This window comes from Mustelus asterias, chromosome 21, assembly GCF_964213995.1.
Source record: "Mustelus asterias chromosome 21, sMusAst1.hap1.1, whole genome shotgun sequence".
Classification (NCBI taxonomy): Eukaryota; Metazoa; Chordata; class Chondrichthyes; order Carcharhiniformes; family Triakidae; genus Mustelus; species Mustelus asterias.
In genome coordinates this window covers 18,815,085-18,839,143 of record NC_135821.1, presented here as the reverse complement: position 1 = coordinate 18,839,143, position 24,059 = coordinate 18,815,085, and the positions used below count along the sequence as shown (strand labels likewise).

The 24,059-nt window shown below is 43.1% G+C and overlaps 1 protein-coding gene across 2 annotated transcripts in view; it reads left to right on the top strand.

Annotated features, from left to right (window-relative positions):
* Positions 1-24,059, top strand: part of LOC144509158 (histone acetyltransferase p300-like) — a 124,153-nt gene that overhangs the window by 67,832 nt on the left and 32,262 nt on the right. Inside the window, exons 12-19 of one of the 2 annotated variants that reach the window (XM_078237577.1) lie at positions 2,207-2,319; positions 3,237-3,395; positions 7,060-7,488; positions 11,807-11,992; positions 14,016-14,169; positions 15,982-16,100; positions 20,529-20,768; positions 23,526-23,614. In XM_078237577.1, coding sequence (XP_078093703.1) covers positions 2,207-2,319; positions 3,237-3,395; positions 7,060-7,488; positions 11,807-11,992; positions 14,016-14,169; positions 15,982-16,100; positions 20,529-20,768; positions 23,526-23,614 — 1,489 coding nt within the window. Of the gene's footprint in view, positions 1-2,206; positions 2,320-3,236; positions 3,396-7,059; positions 7,489-11,806; positions 11,993-14,015; positions 14,170-15,981; positions 16,110-20,528; positions 20,769-23,525; positions 23,615-24,059 lie in introns of both variants that reach the window. The other variant, XM_078237576.1, reaches the window with a different exon arrangement.

Here is a 24,059-nt window from a genome sequence, read left to right as displayed (position 1 = left end):
CCTCTCTCCAATAACATGCTAATTGTACAGTGATCAATATATTCTGCTGATACTCATGTCTTCAGCTGCTGTCCTCATTTCTGCAGTTGAAATACAGTTGCCTGATTTGCAAAACCATTAACCTGCACAGGCTGGTCTATGATTGGATATTGACATTACTAATGGTGCACTAGTTGTCCTTAATCTGATTCATTATAAAAGGTCATGGAGGTGACTCTTTGGCACCAATTCTTTACGTTCTGACCAGAACTTCTGTAAGCATCTGAGCTGTGGGCATCATGGAATCATAGAAACCCTACAGCACAGAAAGAGGCCATTCGGCCCATCGAGTCTGCACCGACCACAAACCCACCCAGGCCCTATCCCCATATCCCTACATATTTACCCACTGACACCCATGTAGGTAGCACAGTGGTTAGCACTGCTGCTTCATAGCTCCAGAGACCTGGGTTTGATTCCTGGCTTGGGTCACTGTCTGTGTGGAGTTTGCACATTCTCCCCGTGTCTGCGTGGGTTTCCTCTGGGTGCTCCGGTTTCCTCCCACAGTCTAAAGATGTGCAGGCAGGTTGATTGGCCATTCTAAATTGCCCCTTCATGTTCTGGGATGCATAGGTTAGAGGGATTAGTGGGTAAATATGTAGGGATATGGGGATAGGGCCTGGGTGGGATTGTGGTCGGTGCAGACTCGATGGGCCGAATGGCCTTTTTCTGCACTGTAGGATTCTATGATTCTATGAATCCCTCTAACCTATGCATCTCAGGACACTAAGGGCAATTTTAGCATGGCCAATCTTTGGACTGTGGGAGGAAACCGGAGCACCCGGAGGAAACCCACGCAGACACGAGGAGAATGTGCAAACTCCACACACACACTGACCCAAGCCAGGAATCGAACCCAGCTCCCTGGAGCTGTGAAGCAGCAGTGCTAACCACTGCTACCGTGCCGCCCCGTTTTAGGGTTCAGAGTAATAGAGCAGAACAACTTTTGCATCAGCACAAGGGAGGAGGGTCTGAGTAGTTATTTTATTAGCTAATTGTTAGTGAATGTCAAATGCAGTGCACATGAAGAATCAGGACACAAATAAATCACAACTTTCTGACGTGCTGATCTATTGGGTAAATGAGCCACTATCGCAGTAAATCTGAGATGTTCATAATGTATTACGGGCACTAGAATTTCAGTGAAGTGTAATGTGCCATTTATATTTATTCCTTGGGCTATATTTATTGCTTTGGGGAACCACATAGTGTGGGACTAAAGTCACATGTTGGCTAGTCCAGGTGAGATTGACATGTTCTCTTTAAAGAACCTTAATATTAAGTTGTCTTATGGGAATCTGGCAGTTATCATGGTCATTTTCTGGTGCCAGATACAAATGACCATATTTATGATTCTGATTTATGAGTTGCTGGGAAAAGCCCTTGGTAATATAGAACTCGGCACAGTGGCATATTGGTTAGCACTGCTGCCTCACAGCGCCAAGGTCCCAGGTTCAATTCCGGCCTCAGCTCACTGTCTGTGTGGAGTTTGCACGTTCTCCTCATGTCTGCGTGGGTTTCCTCTCGGTGCTCCAGTTTCCTCCCACAGTCCAAAGATGTGCGGGTTAGGTTGATTGGCCATGCTAAATTGACACTAGTGTCAGGGGGGATCAGCAGGATAAATTAGGGTTACAGCAATCGGGCCTGGGTGGGATTGTGGTCGGTACAAACTCAATGGGCCAAATGGCCTCCTTCTGTACGGTAGGGATTCTATGAACTCCTGCTTTCAAACTTGAGTAATTTAGGCCAGATTGAGTTCTGATATTTAGGTGCAATACTGATTGTGATTGGATGGTGATGGCAATATGAGAAATTTGAAATTACGGATAGAGAATTAAACCAAAAGCATACTGACTCATGTTGAAGTGTATTTTTTATGAAGATATTTTGTTTTTAGTACATTAATGAATAGTAAACTATTGTAAGACGTTACTTTTGGGTGCAGCTACTATAAGTGAGTGCTGTATAGGATTAATGCATCTGTGTAGAAAATTAGGGTATGAATGTCACCCAGTGAGAGTTTCGAAACCACGATTGGAAAGTAAGCATCTTAGTGGCTGCTAATAAAAGAGACATTCATTTCTGTCGGTTTTAGATGATTTGAAAAGCTGTTTTGATATTTTCTACTAAATGATTTTTGTTTTCTCCCCAACTCTGCTCAATCCAGGGATGAACCAATTTTCACAGATGGGTAGCATGCAGATAACTGGTCTGGGGCAACGCTTAAACCCTCCACTACCCCATCCTGGACAGCTGACCCAAACAGGACCTATGAACCAGGTACAATTTATGCTTTCTCAATAAGCACAACTCTCAGTAAAGCATCGAAATTGAAGCAATTTCATAAGCAACCTGGTTTTGTCACAAATAATGCACGCATCATGAGTATTGTACTGCTCACAAACAGTGAAGGACCAGATAATTATTTGATATTTGAGGTTGTGTTTCCAATCCGTTCTTGGCTAGATTGAACTGGTTTTATACAGACCTAGTTTTTAAACTGAACTTTGGGTGTATGCTGTGCCAGGAACAATGTCTGGGTAGGAGGTGGATTCTGATTTTAACTAGTGTTTGGTGGAATGGTGGCGCTCCTGACAATCTCTCTCTCTTTCATGTCACAATGTTGTGGTCACACCTTTTGAAGGAACAAATCTTGACACTGATTATTCATTCGTTAATCTCGTACACAAGATATAATTGGGACTTCAAGCTGGCCATTGTTGGCCTCAAAATTAAAAACTGTCCATCAAAATTAATTGCAGGTTGGGAAAAATGTTTGCTTAGTTCTCTCATTCTGTGACCGCAATGGCAAGCAGTTGAACAAAATGCTTATTTTGAGGATTAGACAACTTTTTGTTTGAAACAGCTTTTCATGTTCCCCATTTTTGGTTCGGCATACACTTCATTCTCAGCCAATGAAGAGGGCAAAGTCGCGATCTGCTTTCTGGCTTTTACCAATCCATATTTTGAAACTGAAAGCATGGTGAAGGAGAATGGTTCCTGTATGGCTGAAACCAGTGGCTGAGCATGGTGGATCTGCTGCTTAGCAGTGCCCTAGCAGAGAGTTTCACTGCACTATCTTCAATCGTTAGCATCATTTTACACCATTTCTAAACCTATAGAGGCATCCAGAGACTTCCAGAAATAGTGACGCTTTTGTGGTACACTTTCTTACAACGTGTTCTCTTTGTACATAGATGGGGTTAGCAGCTTCCCGAATGGCGCAGCCTATGGCTGTGCAGCATCCTGCCCAGAATCAATTCCTATCTCCGAATCAGTTTCCTGTATCCTCTCCTGGAATGAACACTGGCAGCACCACCATGACGCAGGCCAGCAACCAGCCAGTCATGTCTCCGGTATTTACTTGTCTTTTCTTCTAACTCCTTTGTGTCCAGTCTGAGCTAATTTTTAACTTTGTCTGAATCCAAGATATTGTGTACTGTATCAAAACATTTGAGACCATGCCACTGATAGGATTCCAAATGACAGAATCTTTAGCTTTTACATAATGAAAAGAGCTGTGTGGAGTTTGAACATTCTGTGTCTGCGTGGGTTTCCTCCGGGTGCTCCGGTTTCCCCTCTCAGTCCAAAGACGTGCGCGTTAGGTTGATTGGCCATGCTAAATTGTCCCTTAGTGTCAGGAGGATTAGCAAGGTAAATATGTGGGGTTACGGGAATAGGGCCTGGGTGGGATTGTGGTTGGTGCAGACTCAATGGGTCGAATGACCTCCTTCTGCACTGTAGGGATTCTATGATTTCTAAATTCTATTAAATTACTCATGACAGGACAGTATGAGTACTGCACTGGTTAAAGTCTGTAATTGTCCTGTCAACTTGTCAGTCAGAAATCAAGGCAAATCAATGAAAATGAACTCAGTATAATGTCTATATTTTGCCACAACACACCATCCATTGCAGCCATTGGATTTGCTTTTACCAAATGGGTACTAGTCAATAAAAATCATAATTTTATGGCTTAATTATTTTGAAGTAGTTTAGTTTTAGTCAATGGGTGACAGAAGATTGGGGCAGATGCATACTCTGTTCATCACGCAAACTATACCATGAATCCCACTAATAGACTGAGAATTTATTGATGGTGGTTGGGGACCTAAAAAGAAATAAGGTGGAAGATCATGTCACAAAAACAGCCATTAAATCATCACTGAATTGGCAGTCTCAATTACTTTGTCCTAAATGGTCTACCCTGTATCCTCAGACTGTCACCACTGCTTCTGAACACACCCACCATCGGGAACATCCTTCTTGCATCTACCCTGTCCAGTCCCTGTTAGAATTTAATAGGTTTTTATGAGATCTCCCGCTTTCTTCTGAATTCCAGCAAATACGATTCTAATTGACTTGGTCTCCTTTCATACGTCAGTCCTGCCATCCCAGGTATCAGTCTAGTAAACCTTCTCTGTACTCTCTCTAGAGCAAGAACATCCTTCCTCAGATAAGGAGACCAAACTGCACACAATATTCCAGGTGTGACCTCACCATGGCTCTGTATAATTGCATCAAGACATCCCTGCTCCTAATCCCCCCTCGATGAAGGCCAACATACCATTTGCTTTTTTTTAAACTGCCTGCTGCAGCTGTACGCTTGCCTTCAGTGACTGGTGTATGAGGGCACCCAGGTCTCGTTACACATTCCTCTCCTAATTTATAGCCATTCATATAGTAATCTGCCTTTCTATTTTTGCTACCAAAGTGGATAACCTCACATTTATCCAAATTATACTACATCTGCCATTTATTTGCTCACTGAATCCAAATCACACTGAAGGATCCCTGCTTCCTCCTCACAGCTCACCCTCCCCACAACTCATCCTCCCACCCAGCTTTGTGTCATCTGCAAATCTGGAGATTCTCTCGTCTATGTAGTGAATAGCTGGAGTCCCAGCACTGATTCCAGCGGTACTCCATTAATCACTGCCTGTCATTTGGGAAAAGACCCATTTATTCCTACTCTTTATTTCCTGTCAGCCAATCCGTTTTCTATCCATCTTAATACACTACCCAATCCCAGGTGCTTTCATTTTACACGTTAATCTTTTATGTGGGACTTTGTCAAAAGCATTCTGAAAGTCCAAATAACCCACATCCACTGGCTCCCCCTCATCAACTCTTCGGCCCATCAAGTCTGCACCGACCACAATCCCACCCAGGCCCTACCCCCATATCCCTACCTATTTGCCCACTAATCCCTCTAGCCTACGCATCTCCGGACACTAAGGGCAATTTTAGCATGGCCAATCAACCTAACCCGCACATCTTTGGACTGTGGGAGGAAACTGGAGCACCTGGAGGAAACCCACGTAGACACGAGGAGAATGTGCAAACTCCACACACACAGTGACCCAAGCCGGGAATCGAACCCAGGTCCCTGGAGCTGTGAAGCAGCAGTGCTAACCACTGTGCTACCGTGCCGCCCATGTAGACTAAAACCCAAACTAACGTTTTTTTGCCCCTTGATGTTTCTTTGCTCTACCCATCCAGATTCTCTCTTGTGTCCTCTACTATTGCAGCAGGGCAAGACCACTCTCTCAAGATTTAAAAGTTAGAAAGCTAGGAGATCGAGCAAAAAGCACTCTTTCCCCTCTGCACCGAATTCCCACTCAGCTCCAAATTCCTGATACCCACACTCAATGTGTCTTACTCCGGATGTTCATAAAGTCCATTTATTTATTAATCACAAGTAAGGCTTCCATTAACACTGCAATGAAGTTACTGTGAAATTCCCCTAGTCGACACTATGGCACCTGTTCGGGGTCAATGCACCCTAACCAGCACGCCTTTCGGACTGTGGGAGGAAACCGGAGCACCCAGAGGAAACCCACGCAGACACGGGGAGAACGTGCAAACTCCACACAGACAGTGACCCAAGCTGGGAATTGAACCCGGGTCCCTGGCGCTGTGAGGCAGCAGTGCTAACCACTGTGCCACCACGCCACCCATTGTGTGTTCTCTCCCACTGTTCGTGCACAAAGTGGGCCAATGAGGCTGACTGGTGTACCAGTCAGGTGCATCAGAAGTTGCTATTTCATTGACAATCCATCCTTTGAGAATAAAGTTCAACAAAAGAACTGAAGAAAATAATAATAATTGACCCCATTGTTAACTCACCGTGGTACGGTGGTTGGATCATATACCTGATAAAACAGTAGAGGCATTGGAAAGGCTTAATGGCATAGAGGGACCAGTCACACAGGCTTCAGAATTTTACAAATCTGTCCATTTAAAAAAAATACAACCTGTCAAAAAGGCTGTTGTTGCAAAGCTAATTTATAGTATGCTTATTTTTAGATCACCCTTGTACCTTTTGTTACAAGTCCCTAGTGCCACATTTTCTGTCTAGTGATTGCAGTTTCACTTATGAACTGAAGTGAATGTAGCTTTTCCAAAAGTTGTGCCTTTTTTCTCAGTGGACATTGATCTGCAACTTGAATTTACATTATTTGTTACAGTGATCATAACTATGTCTCCGCTTAAGTAATTTATACTGATTTCAGCAATCTACAAAACTATATGCTATCATGCAGTTACATCCAATACATGTTACAGTAACATGGATGGATTATATAGTTCTTCATATAGATTATATGAAGGGGATAGATAGGGTGAACGGTGAGAAGCTTTTTCCCAGATCAGAAGTGACGATCACGAGGGGTCACGGGCTCAAGGTGAGAGGGGGCGAAGTATAACTCAGATATTAGAGGGATGTTTTTTTACACAGAGGGTGGTGGGGGCCTGGAATGCGCTGCCAAGTAGGGTGGTGGAGGCAGACACGCTGACATCGTTTAAGACTTACCTGGATAGTCACATAAGCAGCCTGGGAATGGAGGGATACAAACGATTGGTCTAGTTGGACCAAGGAGTGGCACAGGTTTGGAGGGCCGAAGGGCCTGTTTCCTGTGCTGTACTGTTCTTTGTTCTTTGTTCTCCAGTATATTCAACTCGACTAGTTTTAAAAAGGACTACTGTATTAATGGTTCTATTTTATGTTTCTCTTATTAGGCTCAAAACTCCTCATTACCTGTAAACAGTTCTGCTTCGATGCAGCCAGGAGCCCAGAGTGCCCAGTTCAACTGCCCGCCACCTCTTTCTCAGCCGCCACTTCATCAGAATTCCCCATCCCCTGGGCCAAGAAGCCTCACACCCACCCCTCATCAGACGCCACCAAGCATTCCTCCTCAACAGCGGCAGCAGACACCATCACCTAACTCACAGCCCCAGACAATGCCACCCCCTTCTTCTCAAGTCCAGACCCCACCGCAAATGCAGCAGCTTCCTCCTCCCCCACCAGTCCCCCCACAGCCCCAGGTGACAGCTGGACAGAAGCGGGAGCAGCAGCCACCACCGCCCCCATCAACACAGCAGCAATCTACGACCCCTACGACCCCTACACCAACTGCACCGATACAGCCTCAACATCCTAGTACCCCGGTGAGTATATTGAAAAATGTTTTTAATTACACAGATTTATTTGAATGTATTGAATGACATCCTGTTAAAATCTTTCAAATTGTCTATTTTTCTTGATTCTCCTCACAATATTCTATGAATTAATTTACCTCGTTCAATAGCATGCCCTCTCTTGAAAGTGTTGACAGGTCTTGTCTGAGGTCTTGGGCTGACTGGTAAATAAGAGATGCACACTGGGGAACCGGCTAGCACCTTGAGTTAACACTTGGCTTTTTTATCTTTGAGACCTTGTTTTTCTAGGCTGGATTTCAGTCAATCTGATACTCATTCAAAATGCAGGATCTGATCATTTTTTAAGATATAATAAATGGACTAAGGTTTTGCACAGTGGGTCCACAGCGCACAGTTTTACCACACTGACACTAATCGGCGATCTGACTGGAGAGGGCAGAAGGATCAGCCAAAATGGGTTATGGTTATTTTACACTAATGTGGTGGGACATGCTTTTCTGCAGCCGGATCCGAGGCAAATGGTGGAAGCAAAGAATTGGAGCTTTGCAGTGCATTAACTAAGTTTGACCTAGCTAGGGTAAATGTATGGGGATAGGGGCTTCTGGTTGGCGCAGACTCGATGGGTCGAATGGCCTCCTTCTGCACTGTAGGGATTCTATGATAGAGTGTGTGTTTGATGCCGAGTGCCTATTCCATTCCTTTCCATTCTCCATCCTTGATAGTTTTTACTTTGAAGGGGAGAATGGGGTTGCACTGCGTTTGTGTGTGGGGAATGGGATTGAGAAACTAAACAGTGATGATTGAAAGGCAGAGCAGACTCGATGGACCGAATGACCTAATTCTGTTCCTTTATCTTATGGTCTTATGGAAACACTGGACAATTTTTGCTGTAATATTTCCGTGAAGGTGACCGCTGTGGTAATTCAAGATGTGATCAAGGAGTTGCTTGAAAACTTTTTAACAACATTCTGCTACTTTCTGCAATGAAATGAACTCCTAGAATTCAGCATTTTCCACAATCTATAGCGGCGGCACAGTGGTTAGCACTGCTGTTTCTCAGCACCAGGGACCCGGGTTAGATTCCTGGCTTGGGTGACTGTGTGAAGCTTGCACATTCACCCTGTGTCTGTGTGGGTTCCCTCCAGGTGTTCCAGTAAAGATGCTTTTTTGGAGAGTTGATGCATACTCAATGGGCCGAATGGCCGCCTCCACTGTAGGGATTCTATGGAGTGTATTTTAGCTAAGTGTTCCTATAAATTTGCTTCATGCTGCCTATTGCTGTAAATTATGGGTATTGTGCCTATTTTAGCCAATGCTCATGCCCAACTTTAAATAGTTATAGTGTATGAGGGACCTGGGGGTCCTTGTGCATGAATCGCAAAAACTCAGTCTGCAGGTGCAGCAGGTGATCAAGAAGGCAAATGGAATGTTGGCCTTTATCACAAAGGGGATGGAGTATAAAAGCAGGGAGGTCTTGCTGCAATTGTACAAGGTACTGGTGAGGCCGCAACTAGAGTACTGTGTGCAATTTTGGTCCCCTTATTTGCAGAAGGATGTATTGGCCTTGGAGGGAGTACAGAGAACGTTCACCAGGTTGATACCGGAGATGAGGGGGTTAGCTTATGAGGAGAGATTGAGTAGACTGGGCCTGTACTCGGAGTTTAGAAGGCTGAGGGGAGATCTTATAGAGGCATATAAGATAATGAAGGGGCTAGACAGGGTAGAGGCAGAGATTCGTTCCACTTAGAAAGGAAACAAGAACTAGAGGACACAGCCTCAAAATAAGTTTAGGACAGAGTTGAGGAGGAACTTCTCTCTGAGGGTAGTGAATCTCTGGAATTCTCTGCCCATTGAAGCAGTGGAGGCTACCTCGTTAAATATGTTTAAGTCACAGGTGGATAGATTTCTGATCAATAAGAGAATTAAGGGTTATGGGGAGCGGGCGGGTAAGTGGAACTAAACCACTATCAGATCAGCCATGATATTGAATGGCGGGGCAGGCTCGTGGGGCTAGATGGCCTACTCCTGCTCCTATTTCTTATGTATGCCCCAAGGTGGCGATAGGCCAATTTATGTTCCTGATTCTTGACCCAGCGAGAGGCATTAAATTAAGGGGTAGGTACAGCATGTAACTATAAACTATGGCTCCTCCACTGTGCCTCCCCAAAAAGAACAGCATCCAGTTGCAAAACAGTCCTAATATTAGACCCAGGAACTCATTGCCTGCCCATACAATGCCCTGGGGAAAGTGTATTTTGTTTGGTGAATTGTTTTGTAAATTGACTAACTTTGAGTAAAATCACTTTGCATTGCTGAAGTTTTAACCCTTTCTGGCTAAGTTTTTAGACTCACTGTAGAAAACAAGTTTGAGATCATTTTAGAATGAAGGATGAATTCTACTCATTCAAGTATTCAGCTGCAAACGACAACCCTGTAATTTTTAGAAATTCAATGCAAAACTGTAATTTTCAGCCATTTTAGAATTAAGGCCATTGTGGAAGCTTGTTCTGTTGTGTATATTTGAAAAGCCAGCTGCCTACATAGCAGTAGGCCATTTTGTCTGATTCTGCTGTACCATTCAGTTTGATCATGGCTGGCCTATACCTCAGCTCCATTTACTCACCTTTGTTCCTTTTATTTGGTTCCCAACAGAAGTTGTATTAATCTCCAGGCTTGAAAATTTCAATTCACTCCGCATCCCCATAACCTGTTGGAGGAGAGGGTTCCGGATTTCCATACCCTTTTTGGGAGAAAGTGATTCCTATTTTCACTCAAATGGGCTTGGGTCTAATTTTAAGATTATGCCTTGTCCCAGATGCCCCTCAATCTAACCGTGATCTTATTAAATGATTGAAAGGGCTCCCTCGATGGGCTGAATGGCCGACTCCTATTCTTTTTCTTTATGGTCTCACTCTGTCAAAACCCTGCTTCATTTTGAAGACCTTGACTAGATCAAACCAAGTTTATGCAACCAGCTCTCATAGTCCCTGAATCTGCACTTTACCCCCTCCAAGGACATTACATCATTGAGGTTCAAGTTATCAATACTGCATAACTTTCTCACCTTTTTAAATTTCATTCTCATGACATACAGGCCAATATTCTGTTAGCCTTTTTGGTAACTTTTAGTAGGATAACTTCATAATAGAATTCAACATGTTGTAAACGGTTTGCAGTAAGGAATTACTTTTAATGTGTTGTAGAAACTTAACAGCGTAGAAGGAGGGAGGCCATTCTCCCCATTGTGTCTGCTGGTTCTTGTGTTTAGTGCCGTATCTCTATCTAGAATTCATAGACTCCCTACAGTGCAGAAAGGGTCTGCACTGACTTTCCAATTCAACTGTCTCCCACCCTATTCCCATAACCCTGCGCACTTTCCATGGCCAATCCACCTAACCTGCATATCTTTGGATGTGGGAGGAAACCCATGCAAATGGGGAGAATGTGCAAACTCCACACAGTTACCCGGGTCCCTGGCTCTGTGTTAACCACCGTGCCACCCTTTTGTAACCCTGCAAGTTCCTCATCCTCTTAGACCTATCCTGCTTCATTTTAGTATTTTTATAGAAGTAGCTTCCACCATCTTCTACGGTAAAGTAATCCAGATAACTCCCAAGTGAAAAGAAATCTCCCCTTCTCCTGATTAGATCTTTTGTCAGTGATTCTTGCATCTATGGCGACCCCCCCCCCCCCCCAACACACACACACCTCTCATTGTATATTTTCTGTTCTGAGGAAAACAATCCTAAATTTTCCAACCTCTCTTCTTAACTGAAGTCCCTCATCCCTGATATCCTGCTGAAACTCCTCTGCACTCTTTCTAAGGCCTTTACGTCTTTCCTAAAATTTAATGCCCAAAATTGTAAACACTAGCCAGGCCAGTGATTGATGAAGTTCTAGAACGATCATCTTGTTTCTACACTTTGTTTCTCTGTTTCTAATCCTGAGTAACCCATATGCTTTTTTTAAGTACCTTATCAACTTACCCTGCCACCCAAGGATTTGTGTGTATGAACATTGCTCGTCCACACTTTTCAAAGTCTGTCTCATTCATAGTTCATCCGTATTAGTACCCTCAAAATGCATGATATTACACTTCTGTGCATTAAGCTCAATTTACTAAACCTCTATCTGTTTCGCCATCCTGCATCATAGTCACTACTTTCTACTTTGCCAAGTTTCTTATCATCTACTAGGAAACAATTTGATTTAAATAATTACGACTTATGCACTTCAACCTGAACTGCTCTGCTGTGTTTTTACATCTGATGCTATTCTGTTGTATTTTTACTACTCGACCTGATTTGCCTTATTTGGCTTGCCCTAGCTTTCGCAATCTGCAGTAAGTGCAGATGGCCGAGTATCGACCCCAGCATCAGTAAGCAGCACAGACACAAATTCTCAGCAGCCAGCTCCTGAGGCACCAGTGTCTGACATGAAGATGGAGGAGAAGCAGGAAGAGGAAGAAACTGAGCCAGAAACTGTGGAACCAAAGCAGGAAATAAAACAAGAGGTAAGAAGTGGCATATAATCCTTAACTTATTGAACTGCATGTCTCCTTTACACTGAGGACAAGAACCACCCTTTCCCCAAATGATTTTTCTTGCCTGTTCCAATTTCCTGCTGATTCAGAACCGTGCACCAACTATAGCTGTGACAGGAGGCCTCCAGAATGCCAAAGCTCAACTTGAGGTGCACAGTAACACTCCTAATACCAGAAATTTCTTTGGGGTTTTATTTTTGCCCCGTTCAAAACTCCCTGGTGTCCTGTTTTCCCTTCATCCCTGGAATGTGGGTGTCACTTTCAAGGCCAGCATTTGTTGCATTCACTTGCTATTTGCCATGGCAAATCTTGATCTTGTGCTAGTCCTAGTTTTAAAATCACAAATTGTGTGTTCGGAAGGTTTGCGTAATTTCTTCTTTCTTGCTGGCATAAGGAGATATAATCTGCTGACTGTAGTTGCTTGTATGAGGTGGCACTTGTTTATTGAGTAAAAAAAACTACTGCCGTGGTTGTTGGATGTTTATTTGTACAAAATCAGCTAATTTTCAGTTTTGCTTTGAAAGACAAAATTGTTTCTATATAACTCCACAAAGTTCTAAACCGCGTGATGTTGTATTCACGAAACTGATCCAAAGTAGTTCAATGAAGACTTGAATTGTCAGAGAATCCTTTGTGAAGCTACACCTTTTTCGAATGTTATTACTGAAAGAATATTCGTATCAAATTTTCCATGTAAATGTTAACAGAAATCTATCTTTGAATGGAGCTGAATGTGGGAATCTGAAAACTTTGTTAGTTAACTGGCACATTTTGAGCATCAGATAGATTGGACTTCCTCTTCTACTTGCATCTTAATCTACACAACATGAATTCCACTGGTGGGTGGGTTGCTAGATTGTGCCGGTGGCTGCATTGTTTTATTTTGATCTATAAAAATGCAGTTGATATTACCCTCTGACCCTCCGTAATACTATCCTCATCAATCTTAAAGAAATAGGTGATTTGGCCAGGCTTCCTAATCGACCATAATTTCTTTGCCTTGTGTTTGTGTGGAGTTTGCACATTTTCCCTGTGTTTGTTTGGGTTTCTGGTTTTCTCCCATAATCCAAAGATGTGTAGGTTAGGCGGATTGGCCATGCTAAATTGTCCCTTAGTGTCCCAAAATGAGTAGGTTAGATGGATTAGTCATGGGAAATGTGTGGGGTAATGGGGATAGGACGGGGGAGAGGGCCTGAGTAAGATACTCTGAGAGTGAGTGCAGACCCAATGGGCTGAATGGCCTCTACTGCTCTGTAAGGATTCTCTGATTCTTAATTAGTTTATGATGGTTATGAAAGCAGCAAAAAGACTTGCTTCTGGTGACTTTAAAAGTCTGTTCTGAGCTGTTGGTCGCCATTTTGCTTTTTCCTTACCTGGCATCCTTTTTCAATGCAGAGAAAATGGAAGTTGAACATTCAGAGGCTTACAACATTACTATATTGTAATTTACAAGTTTCATGTTCTTTTAATTTATCAAATGTAGAAATATTTGGATCATAGCATACATTTCTTAATTTTAAATATTTTGCAAATGATGAACAGTCCAGATTTCTTTTATTTGTTACATGTTGGTTTTTCTACGGGCACCATTTACTTGAGTGGAAGAAGAATATGCTGTCCGGTTTTTAAATTTTGTAAACTTAGCGGGACAGCTTAGTATAGTATGTTTGAACATTAGCTTTATGATACATATGGAACATTCATTTAGTAATTCAATGAGCAATCTAGTTTACAGAGTTCGGTATACGGCTCAGATTGCCAGTTAGCACATTATAAATCTGCCCTTGATGTTTTTCCTTGGAGATTAGGGTTAAGGCGCGTTGTTGGAGTAAGTGAAAGAGCTATGCCCTATGGAATGTTGCCTCGTCCCTAGAGTGTGGACGTGTCAGGATTGGTGTGCAGTGGCGGGAGGGGAGTTAATTCCCAGCACTATGCTATGTTTGCGTACATTAAATGAAAGTAAAACTCCTTTTTTTATGGATATTATTTATAGATAAAAGAAGAACCCGCAGCAGAAGAGTGTAAACAGGAGCCAATGGAGGCTGATGAGAAGAAACCAGAGGTGAAATGTGAAGCTAAAGAGGAAGAAGACAGTACAAGCTTGGCGACTCAATCATCCCCTGCGAGTGGACAGTCACGTAAGAAAAGTATGTGCAGTAGAATAAACGGATCATTTTTGGGTTGTCAGTCTGTCACTGGTGGGGTACAGCTATTCACATTCTGTATGAGGTGGAGATGCCGGTGTTGGGCTGGGGTGTGCACAGTAAGAAGTCTCTCAACACCAGGTTAAAGTCCCAACACCTGATGAAGGAGCAGCGCTCCGAAAAGCTCGTGATTCCAAATAAACCTGTTGGACTTTAACCTGGTGTTGTGAGACACCTTGCTGTGCGCATTCTGTATCAATGATTTGGATGTGAGGATCAAATGCAATATTTCCAATTTTGCTGACACAAAAATAGGTGCGAATGGAAGTTGAGAGAAAGATACAAAGAGGCCAAGTGAATGGGCAAAGACATGGTGGATGGAATATAATGTGGGGAAAATGTGAAGTTATCCACTTTGGTAGGGAAGCAAAAATGCAGGGTATTTCTAAATGATGAGAGATTGGGAAGTGTTGATGTCCAAAGGTGTTTTACTTCATAAGTATCTGAAAGCTAACATGCATGTGCAACAAGCAATTAGAAGGGCAAATGATAAATTGATCTTTATTGTGAGCTGATCTGGGTATAGGAATAAGGAAATCTTGCTGCAGTTGTGTGGCGCTTTGGTGATACCACAGTTGGAGTATTGTGTACAGTTTTGGTCTCTTTACCCAAGGAAGGATATAATAGCCATAAAGGAAATTCAACAAAGGTTTGTCAGTCTAACTCCTGGGGTGATGGGCTTGCCCACTGAGGAGAGATTGAAGTGACTTGCTCTGTACATTAGGAGTTTAGAAGAATAGGAAGCTACCTCATTGAAGTGCACAAAATTCATTCAGGACTTGATGGGTAAATACAGGAAGGATGTTTTCCCAGGTTGGGGTGTATAAAACCAGAGGTCACAGTCTCAGGATAAGGGACAGGTCAGTTAGAACTGAGATGAAGAGTTTCTTCACTCTTTGAATTCTCTACCCCAGAGGACTGTGGCGGATCAGTCCCTGATTATGTTTATAGCAGATGTCAATAGATTTCTAGATAGCAGAGACATCAAGGGATACCAGGATAGTGCAAGATGATGGCTTTGATGTCGAGTGATTGGCCATGATCTAGGCTGAATGGCAGAGCAGGTTTTGGGGCTGAATGACCTATTCCTATATTCCTAAAACGCAACAGCTTTCCTCAGCAAATGCAGAAGGAATTTGAGTCTTTTAAAAAAAGTTTATTAGTCACAAGTAAGGCTTACATTCGCACTGCAATGTAAAGAGAATGTGTGCTTCTGTTGTAAGTAGGTAAATGTTATATTGGATACAAAAATTGAGAAAGTGAAGAGGAAAGCTGGTCCTGTTGAACTGGAGTAGTATCGATTTGGTTCTTGTGCCAGTTTTACCAGGCAGAGACTAGGGAAGAGATTTTAACTCCTTTGAAATGCATTCACTTGCCTATAGTGCCCGAGTTTAGCTGTGTTCCACCCCAGCAATGTCAGAAATTGGGGGTGGGAGAATGGAGAACATTATCCCTATATCATCACGGTTTACCTAGCAGAACTGCATCAAGTCATCTGTGCGCTTGTTGTTAGTCTGTCAAACGGGCTGAAATAGATTTTGATACAGATGGTTGAATTTTAAATAAGAGCGTTGATAAGATCCCATTATAGAGAATTTAATTTTGAAGGTTGCTTACATATGAGGGAGAATCAAATGGAAGCATCAAAATATTAACATCCCCACAAATTTCTTGGTGCTTCAATGTTGAATTTTAAGTTGTAGGTCTCTGTTATCTTTAGTGTAAGGACCTTTTGCCTTCATTCTGTTTGTCTAGTTTTCAAGCCAGAAGAGTTACGGCAGGCTCTGATGCCGACACTGGAAGCACTTTACCGTCAGGACCCTGAGTCACTTCCTTTCCGGCAACCTGTGGATCCTCAACAGCTGGGTATTCCTGTAAGTACGGTGTGTGGATTTTTTTTGGTATACATATCATTTTCCTACCACTTTTGTAAGTGTCGCAATATTTTATTTAACCTCCCAGCTTAATTCATTCAACTGGGATAAGCTGTGTCATGTGCTAAAGGTTTTGTGGAGGTGTATATGAAAAGTCATGTTGATTTTCCTGTTCGGAGATTTTATAACCTCACCTCTCCATGCTATTGACAAAAATAAAAACAAACAATTATAAAACAAATCTCAATCCCATTGTTACTTAATAATACTGGGCATTAGCAGCCAGGTTACTGTTTATTATAATGATGTTTATTGTTTTACCATTTTTATCTGTTCTTCTGGAAAACGTAAAACTGTTGGACCAGCCTGTCATATAGATGTGCTTTATGGTGACTGAATAAGCCCAATTCTGTTGTGATTGCCTCAGATTCTGGGATTTCTCAGTGTTTTAAGTGTAACATTTTGTAATAGCCTCTGTTTTCCTTGAAATTGTCGACCTGTAGCTTTGCTAATAGTATTTTTTTCAAAATGTGCGCTGAGGTTTACATTTCAGTAAACTTATAATGCACATGTAATCGAAATTTGCTTTAACCTATTGTGATAATTTTTGTTCACCAGTTAAGGGAAAAACATTGAGTTTATTTACAGGTAAAGGCTATACAGAGGCTTGCAGCCAGCTCCCGAGATGCCCCACCTAATTGGTTCCGCGGGTCATGTGACCCTTTACTCTGCAGAGCCATCCTTAAAGGGACAATCACCAAATCACTCCCCCACTAAGTCTCTTTATACAAGTGTCAATACTCAATTCATACAATCCCATATATTTAAAAATGAATCCAGTCCATTATAAATTAAGTCTTTCAGATTGTTGCTGATTTCTAGTGGAGTGGTGTAACTTCTTTGGGCTGCTTCCACTGGAGCGTTGTCAGTAGAAACCACAATGACAGGTGCCTCTTCAGGCACACGCATCTCAGTTCCATCTGTTTCCATCGGGATGTCAATTACACCTATAACAGGATGACCTGGTACTACAATGCTTGGATAGTCGACAACTTTCCCAGATGGCAGTATAGCTCCTGATGGCAGCACTAGCTGCTGGGGCAATGCTCGCTCTCTCAGGTGGTCTGCATATTTCTGGACGATCCTTCCAATCCCTAACGATGGCACAGTGGTTAGCACGTTTGCTTCACAGCGCCAGGGAACCAGGTTCGATTCCTGCCTTGGGTGACTGTATGGAGTTTGCATGTTCTCCCTGTGTCTTTGTGGGCTTCCTCTGGGTGCTCCGGTTTCCTCTCTTCAGAGGTGTGCAGGTTGGGTGGATTGGCCATGCTGAATTGCCCCTTGGTACCCAAAAATGTATAGGTTAGGTGGATTAGCAATGGCAATGCGTGGAGAATGGAGGGAAGCGCCTGGGTGGAGTGGTCTTTCAGAGAGTCGGTGTAGACTCGATGGGCCGGATGGCCTCTTTGTGTACTACAGGGATACTGAGATTCCTTCTGTGTCCCCTTGATACGGCAAGGGTCCAGTTTTGGATACGACTCCAGGAGCTCAACTCAACCCACTTCCAAAATGTCTCACATTTCTCACTTTTTCATCCACTGAAAACAACGGTTTTGACTGATGGTCACGATTGGACTTCTGACTCCCTTGGCTGGCTTCGACGCTTACCGACAAATTTGGAAACACAAGGCTCAGTCTCATTCTGAGATGATGGTTCATCGATAACTCTTGGGGGGGGGGGGGTGGATTCCTGTTGTTGCATGTGGGTTAGTCCTATAGCCCAGAAGGAATTGTGAGATTCTGGTCTCCAAGGTTCCTCCTGATGGCTTCTTTAGGCCAGACTGAAAGGTTTGGACGGCTCCTTCAGTTAGTCCATTGGATGCTGGGTAGTAAGGCATGGTCTTAACGTGCCATTGAGGGCAGTGAAGTTCTGAAACTCAGCACTCCTGAAGGCTGTTCCAATATCAGACACTATCACCGCAATTCTACCATCCAGCTCACCACGGAAATCTGAGCGGGCAAGGGACATGGAAAGTTCCATTGACCCTGGATGGGATTTTACGGTCTTGGGATGAGTGAGGCCGTAAAATCCTGCCCTATAACTTCCATATGTTCCGTGGGTGCAAAAGCATTGCATGATTCCTCAGCTGTAGCCTACGATGTCGGATAGCTTATCTCAAACACTTCCATCCCCTTTGTGCATCGACAAGCAGCAAAAATATTGTGCCCATGAGTGGACCAACCTAATCAACATGGACTCCTACCCATGGCTGGCCAGGCCACTCCCAGAGGTGCAGTGGGGCTCCAGCAGACAATCTTCGTTGCGACTGGCAACTTGTCCAAGATATTCAACGCCATAACAATTTCCTGTGGTGCTGGGGGAGGTGCAACACACTCTTACAAAGGTAGGCAACTAAGTGCATCCCCATTCGCTATGTCTGTTCCAGGCCGGTGCTTGAAGGTATATTCATAGGTGGAGGGGATTAATGCCTAACACTGAATTCTTGCCGATGCGATTGGCGACCTTGTCTTTAAAAAGACCCCAAAGTGGTTTGTGATCAGAAACAGTGGTGAAGTGTGGACCGTACAAATACTGGTGGAATTTCCTGACGACAAAACTTGTTGATAATCCTTCTTTCTCAATTTGAGTAGCCCTTTTCGGCTTCTGAGGGGGTTTTCGAGACATACCCTATTGGCTTTTCAGATCCATCGTCCATCTCATAGGACAACAGCGCACCAATGCCATATGGAGAGGCATCACAGGTTAACACCAATTTCTTAGACGGGTCGAAATGCGCTAAGAAATTCAAAGAATGCAGCAATTGCTTTACTCTGTTAAAAATTTCTTTCTGGGGTGTCTTCCAAATCCAGTTCTGGTGCTAGCTTCTTCCACGTTATATACTTGTGATGCTCGACTTAATTGGCGCTGTAGACTTGACTTGCCTTTGCACCGATGCCTTAAATGGCCTATCCTGCGACAGAAACATTCAGCCTCTTTATAGCTGCAGGATTCAGGGGAGTGGTTACCTCCACAACGGTGACGTTCTGCTTCAATCTTTGCCAATTGATTTCCTCTTCTAAATCTTCTTTTAGTTGTGTTGAATTCGCTTCCTGCTTCACTACTACATCTTCGTTTTTTGGTGCCACCGAACAGCGCCATTTTGTGTGCTTTGTAACTCTTGTACCTCCGTTTCAGCTCGCTCCATTACCAGCGCTGTCTCCAACCCTCGCTTAAAATTTATATCTGCCTCTGCCAATAACTTCCCTTGAATTGCTGCATTATTCACCCTGCAGATTAATCTGTTCTGCAGCATATCATTCAAAATGGCTCCAAGATTTGCTTCAATTTGGTGATACAAGTTGCAATAGTTTCCCCTGGGACTTTTCCGCCTTAAAATTAAATCTCTGCAACATGACGGATGGTTTTGGATAGAAATGTGACTTTACCAATTCAACAGTCTCACTGAATGTTTTGGAGTTAGGTGCTTGAGGTTGTGAGACTGAATCAAATTGTAAGCCTGGGTCCCACACGAACTCAGAATTGCTGGAGTGTGGCGACTAGGGGATTTTCACAGTAACTTCATTGCAGTGTTGATGTAAGCCTACTTGTGACACTAATAAATAAACTTTAAAAAGGATTGCCCCTTCCCCCCTCTCTCTCTCTCTATCTTTATATCTCTCCTTTCTCTCTCTCTTTCTTTCTTTCCCAGCCCATTATTTTGTTCGCCTGAAAGTAAAAGCCCAAATGCTCTATATATTGTTCCCAGTCCTCCATGGAGGTATCAAAAGGATCTATCTGTCCAAATAGGGGTATTTTTGTAATTACTCCTCTGTCTCAACTTCAACAGAAACTGTATACCCACAGTTCAGAGCTCGCTTTTACCCTTGTCGCCAGTGCAATAATTCGTGTTCACTAGTTAAGGGAAAAACAACACGTTTGTTTTACAGGTAAAGGCTATACAGAGACCTGTGGCTGCTGCCAACCCCCAAGAAGGTTCTAGAACAGCAACCCCTGCTTATTGGGCTGAATCCCCACCCTGATGTTCCATTGGTTCCCCAGGTCATGTGACCTTTACTCTGCAGCGTGATTCTTAAAGGGACAATCCGCTCATCTACGTAGGACAAGACAAAAGCTGAAAACACTAATGTACAGCAGGTTAATCAACTGTAAAGATGCAGAGTTACTTTGCAGATACAGACTGACCTGCTGTTCATTTCCTTCCATTACTATTTCTATTTCATATATCCGGTATTCGTCTTTTCCCCTTTGTCAGACATACACTAATCTCTTACAGATGTTTCTGCTGGGATGGGAATGCTACAACCTGCTATGTAGCTTTTAGGAAGCATTTTAAAGCAATAATGATGCTTGTTGCAACAATATAGGTGGCTTACTGGAAAACTGAAGCTTTATTTCTTCTCTTGAAGGACTACTTTGATATTGTAAAGACACCAATGGATTTGTCTACGATCAAGCGCAAGCTAGATACTGGCCAGTATCAGGAGCCATGGCAGTATGTTGATGACATTTGGTTGATGTTCAACAATGCCTGGCTGTACAACCGCAAGACGTCACGTGTGTATAAGTACTGTACGAAGCTGGCAGAGGTCTTTGAGCTGGAGATTGACCCTGTCATGCAGAATCTGGGATATTGCTGTGGTAGAAAGGTAACCTGACAGTTTTTCTTTTAACTATTTTCCATTGTGTTCTATTTATCTCCTTTTGTTTCCCAAATGTCCAAGGTGGTTTTCATGCCACTAGCCTAATATGTGTTTTGGAACCTGTCAAAATGTCAGCAGAGTATTTGACTGCGGGGCTGAGGGGCAATGGCAGTATTGGAACTAAACGAGACTCGATCTTCACCCAACAGCCAAGCAAGATGGCACAGTGATTAGCACTATTGTCTCACAGTGCCAGGAACCTGGGTTCGATTCCCAACTTGGGTCACTGTTTGTGCAGAGTCCGCACGTTCTCCCCATGTCTGCGTGGATTTCCTCCGGGTGCTCCGGTTTCCTCCCACAGCCCGAAAGACGTGCTGGTTAGGTGCATTGGCCATGCTAAATTCTCCCTCAGTGACGCCGGAATGTGGCCACTAGTGAATTTTCACAGTAACTTCATTGCAGTGTTAATGTAAGCCTACTTGTGACACTAATAAATAAACTTAAAAAACCTTGTGGCACCAGTCATTTCAATACTGTGGGTAGGAATTCGCCACCTGACTCCCCAAAGCCCCTTCATCTACAAGGTATAACTCGGGGAGTGTGATGGAATACTCTCGACTTGCCTGGATGAGTCAGGCTCCAACAAAACTCAAGTAGCTTGACACCATCCAGGATGAAGCATCCCCAAACATCACCTTAAACATTAATTCTATATACCATTTTAAAACTGCACTACAGAAATTTGTTAAGGCTTCTTTGGGATGCACTGCCCAAACCTATGAATACCACCTAGAAAGACAAGGACAGCAGCCATATGGGAACATTACCACTCCACTGCAAGCTACACATACTTCTAACTTGGAAACATAGCGCCATTCATTCATCATTGCTAGGTCCTGGCATTCTGCACCTAATAACAGAGAATACCTTCACCACGTGGACTGTAGCAATTAAAAATAGCAATACACCACTAATCTCCAAGCATTTGGGGTTGGGCAATAAATGTTAACCCCATGTCCCATTAATGAAGTCCACAGGCAAGAATTTAGTATTTCCCAACTGAAGTAAAAACATTAGAATACAAATTATATACCAATACTCTTAAATTATGGTATGTTGTGTTATCTTCTGTTTCCCTTCCAACCCAGTCATATTATTATTGCACTCTTCACTTTGTTGTCTGCCATATCCTGAGAAATAATGTTAAAAGCAGCATAAACTGTTCACTGATGCTTTCAGTAGGATATCTGCAGGAGTGGACAAGTAGTTTCTAGTTGTTGGTTGAAGTTGACTGATAAAATGTCAAATGTTTGACTTTAGTTCTTTGACAAATGATTTTTTAAATTTGTTTATGGGATACGGACATCGCTGGCATTTATTGCCCTCAAGCAGGTGATGGTGAGCTACAATACGTAGACTGCAGCGGTTCAAGAAGGTGGTGGTGAGCCATCTTGAACCGCTGCAGTCCATGTGTCGTAGAAACAGTGCTATTAGGAAAGTAGTCCCAGGTCATTGACCCATCGACAGTGAAGGAACCGTAATATATTTCCCACTCAGGATCATGTATGGCTTGGAGGGGAACTTACAGTTGGTAGTGTTCCAATGTATCTGCTGCCCTTGGTGGTGGTAGAGGTTGCACATTTTGGAATTCCTGTTGAAGGAGCCTTGATGAGTTGTTGCAGTGCACTTTGTGAATTTCGCACACTACTGCCACTGTCTGTCGCTGGTGGAAGGAGTGAATGTTGAAGGTGATGGATAGGGTGCCAGCCAAACGTCACCTATGCTCTGGGTCATGTTGAGCTTTTTGAGTGTTGTTGCACTGATCCAGGCAAGTGGAGAGTATTCAACACACTCCTGACTTGTGCGTTGTAGATGCTGACGGACTTTGGGAAGTTGAGTTACTTTCCATAGAATTCCCAGCCTCTGGCCTGCTTTTCTAGCCACAGTATTTATATAGCTGGTCCAGTTCAGTTTCTGGTCAATAGTAATCCCCAGGTGGTTGTTAGTGGGGATTCAGCAATGGTACTGAAGATAGTCAGATATTTTCTCTTGTTGGCAATGGTCATTATTTGGCTGCCACTTATCAACCCAAGCCTGAATGTTGTCCAGGTCTTGCGGCATATGGACACAGAATGCTTCAGTATCTGGGGAGTTGCAAATGATGCTGAACATTGTACAATCATCGGCCAACATCCCCACTTCTGACCTTATGGTATCAGGAAGGTCTTTGAAGCTGCTGAACATGTCTTGGCCTAGGAGACTACTCGGAGGAATTAAACAGACACCTGAGAATATTAGCACAAAACTGCAAAGGAACTAAGCAGTTGCATTCTAATGCCTTCCTGTTCTTTGCATAAACAATCAAACCCATATTTGTGGTCATCCCCGTGTATAGTCCCTCTTAACCCATATCACCCAAATCCCTTTCAACCCCATTTCCTTCTGCATTCACTCTCTGGAATAAATCCTCTCCCAAGTAGCTGCTGACTATACCCTAAAACCCCTAACTGTTTAGCCTTTTGGACTTCCATTATCAGAATACCTCTGCAGTTGTTGGGTTGCTTTTCTGTGTTAAAGGCACTACATAAATCCTGCTGTTGCTGCCATAGTCAGCTGGCAATCTATGTTTTTAACAAGTAGCGTTGAAAAAAAAATTATGGGTTTTAAAGTTCAGAAGCATTTGAACAGCAGAAAGGAATGACCTTTTCTTAGCTGTTTCAAAGTGTTACATGAGTTGTAATGTTTTTCTTTTGTTCTTTGTAGCTGGAATTTTCTCCGCAGACCCTCTGTTGCTATGGAAAGCAGTTATGTACAATCCCTCGGGATGCTACCTATTACAGTTATCAAAACAGGTAAGGTGGTGGCTTCAACATAAATCCCTGGAACAGTATTTCATTATTTTAAATGGGTAACTAATTTGATGTACTTATTGATACAAAATCTTGTTAACAGTCTAGTTTAATAGATTTATAAAGATCCTGTCTGATTATTGGAATTTACTATGCATCAAATCATCACAAGCATACTTTATTTTCTGGGTAATGTGTGTCCATGTATTCTGAAAATGGTTACAGAGAGAATGTCTCCTCAGAAATCATCATAGAAACCCTACAGTACAGAAAGAGGCCATTCGGCCCATCGAGTCTGCACCGACTCCCAGGCCCTACCCCCATATCCCTACATATTTACCCACTAATCCCTCTAACCTACACATCTCAGGACACTAATGGGCAATTTTTAGCATGGCCAATCAACCTAACCCGCACATCTTTGGACTGTGGGAGGAAACCGGAGCAC